At 39.6% G+C, this 15,713-nt stretch overlaps 1 protein-coding gene across 3 annotated transcripts in view; it reads right to left on the bottom strand.

Moving 5' to 3' along the window:
* The window catches only part of FMNL3 (formin like 3), a 117,400-nt gene that overhangs the window by 49,370 nt on the left and 52,317 nt on the right, over positions 1–15,713 (bottom strand). For all 3 annotated transcript variants that reach the window (XM_058165984.1, XM_058165987.1, XM_058165985.1), the window contains exons 2-5: positions 14,186–14,269; positions 12,232–12,312; positions 10,663–10,739; positions 806–889 (exon numbers count right to left, since the gene is read on the bottom strand). In XM_058165984.1, coding sequence (XP_058021967.1) covers positions 806–889; positions 10,663–10,739; positions 12,232–12,312; positions 14,186–14,269 — 326 coding nt within the window. The remainder of the gene's footprint in view (positions 1–805; positions 890–10,662; positions 10,740–12,231; positions 12,313–14,185; positions 14,270–15,713) is intronic.

The raw sequence follows: 15,713 nt of genomic DNA, 5'->3' as shown, positions 1-15,713 counted from the left end.
GAAAAGATTTACATAAGCCTTGAAATGAAGCCTCAGAGCCACATATTGTCCTACATCTTCAAGCTGCCATCCCTAATCTATGATGTCCTGTGTGGATCATGCATTAATAGAACTCCAGATCCTTTTTTTTTTTTGAAGCAACAAAAAGAAAGGTAGACCACAATATCTTTCACTTGCTGCACTTTTGGCTAGTGTTTCCAGTTTCAGTTCAGAAAAGTGGAACATACCGTATTAATTATAATGTAATTAATTAACTAATGAAATGCCAGACAATTAGCCAATTCTCATTTATTTGTACCTGCCAACTTTATTTATGTTGTTAGTCTATCAAGACATACATGCCAAGCAGAGAGCAAATTTTTTCTTGTAAGTACCTCCAGTGTAAACTACAATCTGCAAGGGCAGGGTCTCCAACCTTGGCAACTTTAAGACTTGTGGACTCCAACTCCCAGAATTCCTCAGCCAGGAAGGAAGGGAGTTGGGAGTTGAAGTCCACAAGTCTTAAAGTTGCCAAGGTTGGAGACCCATGAGCTAAGGAGACCTCCATAAGGAACAGAAAGCCTGGCTCAGAAAATGCGGAAAGCAACATGTAAATTATTCTCTGTCTGGAAATCGGAATGAGATTAGGGGGCCCCTCATATAAAACCAAATTGTCACTATCCATTCAGCATGCAAACCTCATGATGTCTTCTTATAACTGGCACTCTATTAAGAATGTAGATGATGCCAACATGGAATCTCTACATAGGTAGGGAATATTGTGAAGAAGGAAGAAGGGCATCTTGACAATAACACAATTACTTACATCACTGCACATTGAGCGAACGAGAGGTAGTCCACCAGCACATCCAGGCCTTTGTTTTCATCATTGAGAAATTCACGCACCCATCTACAAAAAAAACCAAAAAAAACAACAACACCAAATTGACTCCAAAATGTTATTATTCCAGATGCTTTTTAAAAATATTTTATTTTATTTTATACACAAACATTTAATACATCAGTCATTCCTTCCATGTGACATCTGGGTGTTTTCTCCTTGACTTCATCTTTTTGTTGCTTTTTCTATCTTCATTTTCATTTGATCTGTTACAATTTTTTCACAAGTACAATATTCTTTATTGTATTGTATAATTTAGAAAATAAATACCATTTTCTTACATACTATTAGTTTACTTATCTATATCTTTTTTCTAACCAATGGTATAATTGATCCCATATCTTAAAATATTCTGAGTCCTCTCTTTCTTTGATCGTCAAAGTTAATCTATTCATTTCTGCACAGTCTATTTTTTTTTTAATAACTTCCTCTTCCAGAGGTATTTTCTCTGCTATTCCAGATGTTTTCTGATGTGACTTACTCACCATGTTTAAAGTCAAACTGGGGCACTTTTTAAGGTCTATCCTTCCAACTAGCTGTCCTCAACCTAATGGAACAACAATTTCCAGCTGAAGGAGGATGGCCTCTATATTTTTAAATAGTGTTTAAAGAAAATCCCAAAGATGCTTTCCTCCCCCCCACCTGGCCCTGAATTGCTGGTTTCAAAGAGGGGTTAAAGAGGCCATCTATGTCAAAAATTGAACAGCCCTCTCTCAACAGAGGGGGAGGGGGAGGGACATAGACATCATCTACTGCAAGTGTCTGCAAACTTAGCTCTTTTAAGACTTGTGGACTTCAACTCCCAGAGTTCCTTAGCCAGCTTTGCTGGCTGAGGAACTCTGGGAGTTGAAGTCCACAAGTCTTAAAAGAGCTAAGTTTGCAGACACCTGATCTACTGTATCTCCAATCTACAATACAGTCCTTTCAACAGTTCCAAGACGGCTCCACACCAATTTTCACCACTCAAGTGACTCTGAGGCCACAGGTAAACCTCCAGGTGACCTTAATGACCTTAAAAGAATGCAAATGACCAGCTGTCTGCAAGGAGTATAAATCCTTCCATTCCCCACCATCCAGTCAGAGCTGAAGAAGCTTCTTGGATGAGAAGCAGAACGTCTTCAAAGAGAAACCAGAAAGTCCAGTTGCGTCTTGGGAAAAAAAATAAGCACCTTTGGGACAACTATGACCTGGATGACTGAGAATCCCCATAGACATTTGTTTAAAGAAAGGTGTTTGTTTATCCATCCAATTTTGAAGCCATCTGACTTCTGGACCACTCTGGGCAGCCTACAGATAAAGAAAAAAACCCATGCAACAATGATGGCCTTCTTGACATTTAAGCATAGAGCTGCCCTAGACATTAACTCGGAATCCTTCAATGGAGTCACATCCATGCCTTTTATTTCCTTGAATGATGCCTGCTACCCAATGTAATTTTCTCCTCTTTCCTTCTCCTCAGCATCTTTAGTTCATAGGTTCACACTGCCGTTTCATCCATTTGATTGTGGCAATTCAAGTAATTGCAACTCTCAGGAATGAGAATATTCACACTGAAAATTGTAATATTTTGGCTAAAACTGATCTCATTCTCTTCCTCCTTCTTGTTGGTTCTTCTGTTTCTATATTTTTAACCACTATTTAATGCTTGATTATACTCAATCTTGTTTTATATTAAGATTTCAGGGATGGATTATGCCTAAAAACGCAAGATATTAATTAATTATAAATTAGACCAGTGTTCCCCAACCTGTCCAGCTTTGGGGAAAGCCGGTGTGTGTGTGATGGGATGGTTCCGTGTGAGTGGCGGGCAAGCATTTGCATGTGCACAGCTCCGTTTGTGCGAGCGGCAGGCACACGGATTTGCCGCTCACATAAATGGTGCGTGTGCACATGCGCTTGCCTGCTACTCATGCAGGCACATCGGGGTGGGTTGTACTTACCTTTACTATCAGTTCGCAACGGGGCCACGCGCGCATGTGCAGAAGCTTCCTGATGACGTCTGAGTCAGTGGGCGGAGCCTCCCGCCAGTTTTACTACTGGTTCTTGCAAACCGGTCCAAAACTCAAATTCACGGTCTCCTGCAAAGTGCTGAATTAGTACTTAAAGCAGGATTTCCAAAATTATGAGGCAGGGGTGAAATGCCCGATCCGGTAGCGATGGCACTGGGTGGTTGGGAGAACCAGTAGCAAAAATCCCTCTCCCGGCATGCCCAGCTGAGCCGCGCGATCATCAGAAGGTTTTTTTTTCTTTTAAAAGCATTTTTTCTTCGGCCGAAAAAATGCTTTTAAAAGTAAAAAAAAAGCCTCTGATGATTGCGTGGCTCAGCTGGGATCATCAGATTCTTTTAAAAGCATTTTTTTTACAACCTCTTCATAGGAAGAGATTGTTTAAAAAATGCTTTTAAAAGGCTCTGACGATCCCAGCTGAGTTACCTGATCGTCAGAGACTTTTTTTTCTTTTAAAGGCAAAAAAAAAAGCGTTTAAAAGTTAAAAAAAAAAAAAAGTTGGCCATGCCCACCCAGTTATATTATCTGTATTATCCCCCCAACCAAACCACGCCCACAGAACCGGTAGTAACAAATTTTACATTTCACCACTGCTATGAGGTATATGATCTTCAGGGAGGTGGTAACTGAGTTCAGGGGAGGGATAAAGACCCTTTTAGTTGTACATTGTTATAATAAATCCACATTTCCCATTATATTATTTTCATTGTTCATTTAGTTATTTGGCTTTTTAGGGGAGGTATGAATATCAAGATTACACTAAAGGGAGGTATGATGGCAACCCCTAATTTAGATACTTGAAAACTCACATAAATGACCACAGTCTGGGAGGGCAGCCTATTCAATGAAGCCCAGCTTGAAGGTTCATGGAATTATAATTCCAGATGGATTCGTAACTGGCTGACCAACCGCACTCAACGTGTAGTCCTCAACGGAACTACATCCAAATGGAGGGAAGTATGCAGTGGAGTACCCCAAGGTTCTGTTTTAGGCCCAGTACTCTTCAACATCTTCATCAATGACTTGGACGAGGGGATAGATGGGGAACTCATCAAATTTGCAGATGACACCAAGCTGGCAGGAATAGCCAACACTCCAGAAGAGAGGCTCAAGATACAGAAAGATCTTGACAGACTAGAACATTGGGCGCTATCTAACAAAATGAAATTCAACAGTGAAAAAAGTAAGGTTCTACATTTAGGCCAAAAAAACAAAATGCACAGGTACCGGATATGTGGTACCTTGCTCAATAGTAGTACCTGTGAGAGGGATCTTGGAGTCCTAGTGGACAACCATTTAGATATGAGCCAGCAGTGTGCAGCAGCTGCCAAAAAAGCCAACACAGTTCTGGGCTGCATAAACAGAGGGATAGAATCAAGATCACGTGAAGTGTTAGTACCACTTTATAATGCCTTGGTAAGGCCACACTTGGAATATTGCATTCAGTTTTGGTCGCCACGATGTAAAAAAGATGTTGAGACTCTAGAAAGAGTGCAGAGAAGAGCAACAAAGATGATTAGAGGACTGGAGGCTAAAACATATGAAGAACAGTTGCAAGAACTGGGTATGCCTAGTTTAATGAAAAGAAGGACTAGGGGAGACATGTGTTCCAATATCTCAGGGGTTGCCACAAAGAAGAGGGAGTCAAACTATTCTCCAAAGCACCTGAGGGTAGAACAAGAAGCAATGGGTGGAAACTAATCAAGGAGAGATGCAACTTAGAACTAAGGAGAAATTTCCTGATAGTTAGAACAATTAATAAGTGGAATGACTTGCCTGCAGAAGTTGTAAATACTCCAACACTGGAAATTTTTAAGAAAATGTTGGATAGCCATTTGTCTGAAGGGGTGTAGGGTTTCCTGCCTGGGCAGGGGGTTGGACTAGAAGGCCTCCAAGGTCCCTTCCAACTCTGATATTATTATTATTATTATTATTATTATTATTATTATTATTATTATTATTATTATTATTATTATTATTATTATTATATAACTGGAATTGTGCATGGAAAGCAAATATGCTCTAATGGGATGTCCCTTCCCAATGGGAAATTCCCTCTGAAAGACTACATTTAAGTGAATGCCTATCTCCAGCCTAGACATCAGACATCAACACTTCTCATTCTCAAATAACCACTCAAACTCAGCTTATTTTTAGGACTATGTCTAGTCTGGAATTTTGGACTGATGTATATAAACTGGACAGGGTTCAGAGAAGACAGAAGAACATGATAAATTTAGAAGGAAATCAGCTACTACGGCCCACCCAGTGTGTGTTCAGGGAGATTGTGGTAGCCCCTAGTTGTTGTAAACAAAATATTGTAACTGGTACGGCTTTATCTTTCCATAGCAGGGAAGGGAGTGTTTGCTAAGGTTCCAAGACATCTGTGGGAGATCCTTCCCCCTCCTGCAGTCTTTGATGCAAGGAGGGAAAATGGCACAGGAAACAAATCTGACAAATCTGTAGGCAAAGAATCAAACTGTACTTTTTGGGTAGTACCAAACGAAGCTGTAAATATGTGTGACTTTGGAGATGTGCCAACCCAGGAACAAGTACTGTACATCACAAGAGAGAGAAAATGCCTGCAAGCTAGTGGTTTCAGTATGTGCTGTTATTTCCTGAAGCAGCTTTGGCTGACTGCAATTTTGACCATTAATCATCTGGACCCTGAAATGGTGCCTATGGTCTCTCTCTCTCTCTCTCTCTCTCTCTCTCCACCCGCCCATTTCCTGCCTGTCTGAACTTCAGCCTCCAACCCCAGTGTGTTTCCTGTCTGATTTCAGTGGCTGCACTACTAATTTAGAGCCTTCAATGCATTTGTTGAAGGCTAAAGGATGTGGAGGAAGGAGCAAAGGCTCTCTAAGGCAAATCCCATCCTGTAGTCAGGTAAGGAAGAGGAATTACGAGCGGCTGTGTGAGTTCCTAACAGAAGAGGAAACCAAACAATTTTGTTTTTTTTAGGGTGTGCTTATAGAGAGGCTTCTTTACAAATGCATCTGCTGCTGTGCCTATTTAACTACAGCCGATAGGCAAAAGGCATGTTTTGTATATGGGTGTCCCAAGAATTCACACCAAATATTTCTTAAGTCTCTGACTTGGAGCACCATTGTCAATGATAGCGAATAGCAGACTAGATCCACTAGATCTGACAGTGCACAGTCGTTTATGCCTTCATTGAAAGGAATAAATCCTCAAGAGCAGGGGTCTCCAACCTTGGCAACTTTAAGACTTGTGGACTTCAACTCCCAGAATTCCTCAGCCAGCTGGCTGAGGAATTCTGGGAGTTGAAGTCCACAAGTCTTAAAGTTGCCAAGGTTGGAGACCCCCTGCTCAAGAGCATGTGAGAGACAAGGCACAGATGTGAGCGAGCACCTGCATGCACCAATATTCATTTATGTACATGATGCAAACTGGGCTTATGAAAACCCCACAGACTGAAGGAAGGAAGGAAGGAAGGCATGCTTGAGAAATTTTGGGCAGATCCCTGCTGGGTTACATTATGGCATCTCTTTTCTCCTCTAAAATTGTTTGTTTATTTGTTTGTTAAACAAAAATTACAACTTTGGATGAACAAAATGAAAAAAACGAACAAGTCACAGGACAATAGGCAAATTAGTGCACTTACACATGCCCCCTTGGGAACCTCTTAAATATGGGATGAGGTCCACAGAGGTTGTGAGAATTGAAACTGTAAAAGTTAGTAGCTGAGACAACTGAACTGGGAAGATATTTCAGACTTCGACAACTCTGTTACAAAAATCTATTTTTTTTTATCTGAATAGACAAGCCTGATATACATGAAAGCAAAAGAAAGCTTTAGAAAGAAAGAGGAAATTTTATCAAGGGCATGTGGATTAATTGTAGCAGTTGAAGATTGTCTACAAGAAGCAGGTTACCCTCCAAGATTGCATACATGAGCAAGGATTGTCTTATCTCCTTGTTTGCTTCCTTCTCCCCCAGAGAATGAGGATCTGTTTCCCCTATACCCAACCCTGTGCCCCATCTCAATCATATCCTTCTAAAGTCTCTGCCAAAAATTCTGCTGTGTCCAAGTCAGGGACACACTCCAAATTATATTCTTATCATGGTTGTTCCTTTTTAAAAACAAACAAACAAAGCTAAGCCTTCTGTACCAAATTATCCCTGATTCCACTCCCAGAAATGTTGAGTTCTGCAGCTAATTGTGCCCATTGCAAATATATGCTTTTGATAATCACTGGGAGTGTCAGAAAGTAATAGCTTATTACAATGATGGAAATTGTAGTCAACTACAATAGCTACAATGATGGAAATTGTAGTCAACGATATCATGATGGTGTGATATTTGTTCTACATTGGTAAGCCTCACTGACAATCTCACCACCGCAATGAAACCAGGTTTTCATTGATACACACCTTCAATTCTATTTTTGTAGACTAAGACCAGAAAATGTTGGAAAATTATTATGGGTAATTTCCAATTTAGTTTGCACCCAGTTCACTCCCAGTCACTTCCTTTATGCAGATGGGAGCAATCACACCTATCACGCAGCTCAACCAGCTGATTATATAAATGTATTAAAAAACCTTGGCAAACATCAAAATAGGCACCAGGCAAAAGCAGGGAGGAAGAGAGAGATGAACCACAGGCAAAAATTTCTATTAACTATACATCTAACTGTAGCAATCAAAAGGCAACTTTCAAAACCACTAAAAACTGCACTGGGGGTAACTAGCATGGACAATTCCAAACCTTTGAGTATTCCAGCCTTAACTATCTTATGTACATAACAGCAGCAAATTAGAGATAGAAAGTAAGAGATTGAATGATCCCTCCTTCATTCTGCACCATAAAGGAAACAACTTGTGGATGGGAAGGAAGTATCTAATAGAAAAACTGAAGCTTATTGACTGTTGTTCTACTCAGCCAACATAAATTTCTGAGTTTTGTCTTGCAGAAGAGATGCTGGCCCAGTTATTCATGTCTTCTCATTATAATGTTTGATTCTTAGCATAACCGTTGTCCCATAAATAGCTTCCATGACTCACTAATTATGAGCATTATGACTCACTAATTATGAAGCAGAAAAGATTTACATGTAGTGATTTTCAGTAAAATCTGCACATATAATTTTTTTCTCATTCTTGTATAGGGTAACCAGAGAGTGAAATATTGTTTCAATAAAGAATAACTATTATAAATAATAATTATATACACTTTGCCATTTTTCATGTCACAAAGCAAAAGCAATTACAGTTGTCATCGTAATCGAACCTGAATCTTCATTGTTGCTAATAATAATAACAATTGAAAGTTGACATTTATATTTCCTAATTGCTGAAATAATTCATATCTACTATGAAAATACTGTCTTTCCCCAAAAATATTTTTTTTGAACCCTGAAATAAGTGCTTGGCCTTATTGCCATGCGCTCAAAAGCCCAATTGGGCTTATTATCAGGGGAGGTCCTATTTTGGGGAAAACAAGGTAGAGGAAAGACTGCCTGCTTCAATATGACCTGGTTAACTCTTTAAAAAACCACTTTACATATTCAGTGGTCTCCATACATTCCTTCACCTTGACCAGTGCTATGATTAGCAGAAGGAAGAGAATACCATTTGGTGCCAGAAGGTTATTAGTTAATAACATTCTGGTGCTTTGTGGGAGAAAACTGTGCTGTCCTTCTAGGTGGCTGGGAGAAAAAAGCACTCTGAAAAATAATAGCATACCTACCTTTCTTATCCAGAACAAACAGTTCTAGCAGAAGAGTCCAAACCAGATTTTATAAAGGGCTGATTGATGCAACACTTTCAATTCTCATTGTTCATATCATAGACAAGAGGTCTCCAACCTTGGTCACTTTAAGACTTGTGGACTTCAATTCCCAGAGTCCCTCAGCCAACAAAGCTGGCTGAGGAACTCTGGGAATTGAAGCCCACAAGTCTTAAAGTGACCAAGGTTGGAGACCCCTGTCATAGTCTGCATGGCAAATTTTCCATCCCATTAAATAAAATTAGTAGCTTTTAAATAGAATTGGTATGCTGCTTAAAAAGGCAGTCGGATTGAAGTAAAGAGGTTAAAGTCTTAGATTAAGATCAGAATATTCCAAATTCAACTTCCCATTTTGTCTGAATGACTTTGTATAGGTTATTGTCTTTCAGCCCGAGTCTACGTTTCAGGCTTCAGGCGTGATAAACTTAATAGGGGAGGAGTCTCCGCTTTAATGCCTCCGTCCTCAAGGCAATCGCAAGCAGTTCAGATCGCTAGCCAATACGGCTTCAGGCACGATAAATTCAAAACGAAAATAATTTTACGGTTGGGGTCACCACAACGTGGGGAATTGTATTAAAGGAGTCGTCACATCGTGGGAAATTGTATTAAAGGGGTTGCAGCACTATAAAGGTTGAGAACCACTGCTCTAGCAATTTCTAAGGCTATGGAAAAGGATGTGTTTATTTTTAAGGCGCTTCTAATGTTCTTTTTCCCTTAAACACACACACATATACACATACATATAGACAATATTTATATCTGGATTTCCAGATTTTAATCCTTTGCATCCATAATTCACTGTCTACTGCAATCCAGCTTAGGGGTTGGGTTGGGGTGGGGAGGGCAATGTTCTTAACTCTGAACTCTATGCTCTGCAGAACACCTGAATATTGCATTAGTGAAGAATTCTGGATTAGAAACACTGAATGTTTTCTTTTCTGACACTGCATGCACTATGATTCTCTTTAGAAAGTCATACACGTACCTCATTCCACCTGATGTAAAACATTTGATTCTTCCCCACACTCCCAGCATTGACCTTTTCTCATCCCTTTCAAATTTCTGAATCTCACACCTCATTTTATTGTTTGTTCAGACCTCACCAAGGGCTACTGCTGACTAAGCATCCCCTTGGTGTCAGTTCCAGCCGACCTGAGGAATTCCCACCAACCAGGCCCAGAAGCCAAGGACAGGAACAGTTCAGCTTCCTGCTCTTGTTGGTGTTTCCCTTCCAGCTGGAACTAGGACAGGTGAGAGACAGGAACACATTTCTCAACTCTCCATAGCAGGCTTCCAAATCTTTTAGATACAATAGGAATCTCTTGGCTAGGGTATAGCAATCTAGATGTGAAATTTAAGGAGCAAGGGGATTAAATGTTTCCTTGTACAAAATACCACCCTTGACTGGGAAATGGCTCCTATCTTAAATCCAACTTCTTGTCAGACTGAAGGGATGAATAGAAAGAGTTCAAGTCAGATCAACTTGATCAAAAGTTGATCAAAAGGCCCAGATCAACTGTCTTCCTTTTGACAAATCATCTCCTGGCCAGATTCTCACAACACCCTAAACCCTAAACTGAAATTAACAAAACACAATTGTTGTGTTCGCACAGAATATTATGCCCATTCCCCCCAAATAATCCTTTTTTACAACTTAATGCAAATTCACACAATATATTTCTCAGAAATGCTGGCCCATAATCTATATTATAGACTGATCTGATATGTTGTGCAAACCCCACAGTTGTATGATCCCTGGATAGATCTCTGTATTATAGTTTTGGCTTGACTACTAAAGATCAACCATTTACTGTTATTCTGTATTGGTTTAAAGACCAGCCTGACTATATAAAAAACGGTCTGGATCAGAGCATGAATTCATGCAATCCAGCAGCCAGAGAGAGAAAAACCCAGCCCTGTGAGACAACACGCACCAAATGGAATGCCTGTTCAAGTGGCACTTTCTCAGACTTCAACATGACACATGATACACTTGTTCAAAAGCTTGGTTAACAATAACTTACCCAATGTGATTGGTCCTTAAAGAGATCTCCAACTCCCTCAGCACTTTGGTGGATTCCTGCACCCTCCGACGGAACTTCTGTAAGCATAAATAACTCCTTGTTCTAGCAGTATACAGCACAATCATTTTTTTTTACACAAATGAACCACAATTGCAGGGTCAGGATTGTCTATCAGGTTAAGTGTGCTGGCATTTCCTTTTCTATCACTCTTCATATTCCTCTACTTCCTTTTTGTTTATAAGAATAATAATTTTACCATTAGTTATAGATAATCATCAACAAGATGGATATTTCCATATGTTAGAAGGACCTGGGCTTGATTCAATGGTCACTGTATCTTTGTTGTTGTTGTTGAGTACAAATAAAATATATCTCCTGTAAAGCAAGGCCTGCCCTGCAGACATCCAGAGGTGCTTTTGAGTAGTATGAAAACTGTGTGTAGAAGTGCCCACAGAGTCTAGTTTGCCTGTTCAGCACTGCCAGATTCTGCCTGCCCAGTGAATTATAGATAGATCACCACAACTTGTGGGGCTGTAGGGTATATTTATTTTTCACAACTACAATTGTGGTAGCTTCCACTCCAATGACTTATCCCTTATACAGGTAATCCTTAACTTACAACCACAATTGAAACCAGAATTTCTATGGCTAAGCAAGGCAGTTGTTAAGTTAGTCGCCCTTGATTTTAAGGCTTTTTTTGCCATAGTTGTTAAATGAATCACCACAGTTGTTAAATGAACCAGGCGGTCATTAAGCTAATCCATCCCCCCCCTCTATTGACTTAGCTTACTGGAAGTTGATTAGGACCCTACCACTGTTGTAAAGTACATGCTGGTTGCCAAGTGCCAGAATTGATTGTGTGATTGTGAGGATGTTGCTACAGTCGTCAGTGCATAGGCTGGTCATTGCTTTTGCAGTGGATTGCAACTTTGAATAGCCACTTGACTGGTTTTAATTTGATAACAGATAATATTCTGCTTGGGCCAATGTGTATCTTTGGTATAGTATATATTTTGGTATTCCAAAAAATGCTTTGGTATGCCATAAAGGGGAAGGGAGGGGGAAGCTGTTTCTTTGGTCACCATTTTCCAAACATTGGAAGCCATTTTAGACTTAGAGAAACTTCATTGTCACTTTAAATGTACACTAATCGGCATACATTAAAATGAAATTTCCTTGCATAAAGCTCTCAAAGGGTCGCCACCTCCAATATACACCACATGACGAGGGGGAAATATGCATATACCCACATATATTATAGGACACAAAGAAACAACCCAGTCTAGTTTGGAGATAGATAGATAGATAGATAGATAGATAGATAGATAGATAGATAGATAGATAGATAGATAGATAGATAGATAGATAGATAGATATGATATGATATGATATAGATAGATAGATAGATATAGATATAGATATAGATATAGATATAGATATAGATATAGATATAGATATAGATATAGATACAGATACAGATACAGATACAGATACAGATATAAATATGTACATGGTGAGAAAAATGAATCAAGTTTACCAGCTGGATTAAAAAAATATTTTAAAACTTACCTTTCGGGTAACACCTGGATCGAGGAAGCTCTTCAATTTCTGTATATATGTATGGGGTGGATTCTTCACTTGAAACCTTTCCTGTTCCACATTGGGTAGGGAAAAAGAAATGGAAGGAAGAGGTAAAGGGAATTATTGTGCATGCAAGAAGTCTTTGAAAGCCAGCGCTGGAATGATGCATTGTGGATTTATTCATTCAAGAATTCTCCCTTCAGCATATAAAGGAGAGCCCTTACTTGCATTGAAAGCATGCTAGACAGGGACTCAACTTAGCTAGCTATTAATCCAAATAGCAGATGCTTCTTTGTGTCTGCTTTCCTAATAAACTTGAAAGGAAAGCCATTTTCATTTTGTGCTCCACCCAGATATTTTTTTGCTCTGGCTCCTCAACAGCCCTTTTCTTTTGCTCACATGTTAGAAAAGTCTGTCCCTATAACTTCAAGATTGTAAGACTAAGTGCAATTGCTCTATTGAAGAGTTTTACTTCTAAGCCCGCAGGAATATAGGATCAGGTTGTAAATAATCAAACTGGAAATGTTTTCTTATCAAAGTGCCTGCCTACTCACAGACCTGCAAAAAGAATCTTCTGAATCCATAACAAATAAATTAATGGTGTTTGGGCATTTAAGCTGTGGCTACTACTGCAAGATCAAAGGCTTTTTGTGTATGAGATTGGTGATTGTATTAATGTCCTACATTTAGCTTTGATCAAATACAGTTATCAGCCTGATCCAGCAGCCTCCTTTAATTCTATGTAGCGTCCACTTGCATGCATATGTTTGGGTGTAAGAGTTTTTTTACAGGATTTGTTTTCCTCCCCAGATGGTTTTTCCTGACAGTTTATCTCATAAAAAGCAATTTTTCCTTTAAAATAATCCGAGCATTATCTCAGGGACTCTGTGCCCATGTACGGCTCTTGAAAAAAAATTCTGGGCTGAAGCACACAATCACTTTTCTCGGCCAAACTTTTCCAGTTTGAGAGCGGCACTGATAGATGAGTTGCATTTGTTTTATACATACATCCTGAATTATTCCAGGTTTGAACAACCTTCAGCAAAAGGCCCTCTAATTAGCCATGTTCTATATTGGCACTCTTCTGCTTATTTGGTAGCTGGGTCCAGGAACATGCTAAGATAAACCCTTGTAGGGTTTTTTTTGTTGGTGATGGTATGGTTTGGTTGGGTTTTTTTTTAGGGAAATAAGGGAAGCATTAGCAATGAAACCTGTCTGGGCTCAAGCAGTATTTTAGAGATACTCCATGAAAAATTCAGGCCTCTGTTGCATCTTTTAAATGTTGTTCTCTATACTAGTGTTCCTTAAATTGTTTTCTGGGATCAGTTTTGAAGATTATAAATATAATAAATATTTATTGATATTTACCAAATTAAACATTAACACTGATACAATTGCTGTCACTATACCTCTTGCAGTCATTTGGACTGGACTTTACTATTACGATATATCATTTCTCAACATAAGCTGGCAAATAAATTTTGATTTTGCAGGCCCTTGAGAAGGTCTTGGAGGACTCCCAGGATCCTCAGATCACACTTTGAAAAAACATTGCTCTAAAGAATATCAAATTGACCCAAAATGTCCAGAAAATAAAAAGCACCAGAGCATTTTTAACTTCCGTTTGTAACGGAGCTTTACCTAGATCAAGTGTAGAAATTTCCCATTACTTACAGAGATACTGTAACAGGGACTATTCCTACCTAGATGCCAAAGATTTCAGCAACCATGTATAAAAAGAGCCTTCAGATAAGGAGATGTTGTCTGCTCTTTTAATGGAAATCAAAGCCCTTAGATCAAGGGGACCACATGTTATTTCTGGCAATAGTCCTCTTGCCTGAGTCATAAGCTGATCTGCCCTGACACGTTATGTCTCTTTCATGTTGGCAAAGTCAGTCAGTCTCCCTCTCTCTCTCCATCTTAGCTCCTACAGGCCTCTTACCTGGTCACAAATTAGATCCCATTTCTTTTCATTGTCATATTGCCTCAGAAGACGGGCCTTGTCAGGAGGGAGATTCATGGAGCTCTGTGGAAAGAAGCAGAGGGACAGGTTGTAGGGAGCCACAGCAGACTGCCTTCTGCATCCTGCAGTGCATCTTCAGAACTGGGTGTGTGGTAGAAGAATGTATACATTATATGGTTTATATTCTGCAATGGGCTGCTGGGCACAAGGCAGGGTTTATTTTATTTTATTATTATTTGTATCCGTCCTTTATTTAATTTTTAAGAGTAGCTCATGGTGGCAAACATATCCAACATACCGTCCTCCTTCTATACGCCCCACAACAATAACCTGTGAGGTGAGTTGGGTTGAGAGGCAATGACTGGCCCAAAGTCACTCAGCTGGCCTTCGTAGTCAAGGCGTGACTTGAACTCATTGCTTCCTGCCCTCCATCCTGGTGCCCCAACCACTAGACCAAACTGGCTCTTTTTAAAAAAAAAATATTCATTCATTCATTCATTCGTTCATTCATTCATAGCATTTATATAGCTTGTATCAAACTCTGGATGGCTCTCAGGCAACAATTAAAACAACTTTAATAATAAAACAAAATAATACATACGTTTATTAAAACCAACAACATTAAAAACCTGGCACCAAAATTAAGCTTCCAGGTGCATTCCTCATAAAATCCTCTCGTCCACTTCACCCTATCCTAGTATTTTGGGGGGGCGGGCTGAATTTTAAGTACTTTTTGGAAGGCTAAGAGGGCAGAGGCCTACCAAACTGCAAGGAGAAGGGCATTGCATAGGGCAGGGGTTGCCACAGAAACAGGCATGGTTCCTAGATCCCATAAGATGGCAATGTTTAAGAGAAGGTACCAGGAGCATGTGGGCTGGCAAATTTTCAAGACCCATGGAGACTGGATAGCAAAAGAATGTACTGGCTTGTCGAGAGTCCAGAATTTAAATCAAAACCGCAGAGCATCCAGGACATTGAAGCTAATAGCCTTCGGCATCTTTGTGCAAGGACCAGCCTTTTGTTACAAACTACAACTTTTACGGTGCCATCCTGAGCATCTCTGTTAGGAAGCCAAGCACACTTGAGTTTTGTGGGATGTCCCGGGTGACTGCATATTGGAGTATAGTTCAAACATTTCATTTTGTGCAATTTGGGGGAAAGGGTACGTTTAAACACTTGTAAAGCTTGGGACGGACCTGTCTCTACCCTCTTCCTCAAAATTAATTTCTCCTGTATATCCCTAACCAAAAGTTTTTCTGAGCCTTGCTCCAATGTCTACCATCCAACAAAGGGAGATTCTAATCCCTGAAGGAGGGTTTTGGGAGAAGATGCGGCTTGGTTAAGGGACTATTTTTCCAGGCATCTTTGCTAGTTCTCTTTTTCACTTATTTACATTTATTTACCGGTGCTATAGGCCACTCCAATGCTGAATATATACTTATCTGACTTCCATAAATCTGTAAATTTCTCAGCATCTGATGATGAATTCTTTATTACCCTCAGTTCC

Source organism: Ahaetulla prasina, chromosome 2 (genome assembly GCF_028640845.1).
Source record: "Ahaetulla prasina isolate Xishuangbanna chromosome 2, ASM2864084v1, whole genome shotgun sequence".
NCBI lineage: Eukaryota > Metazoa > Chordata > Lepidosauria > Squamata > Colubridae > Ahaetulla > Ahaetulla prasina.
This window is presented reverse-complemented; position numbering and strand designations above follow the sequence as displayed.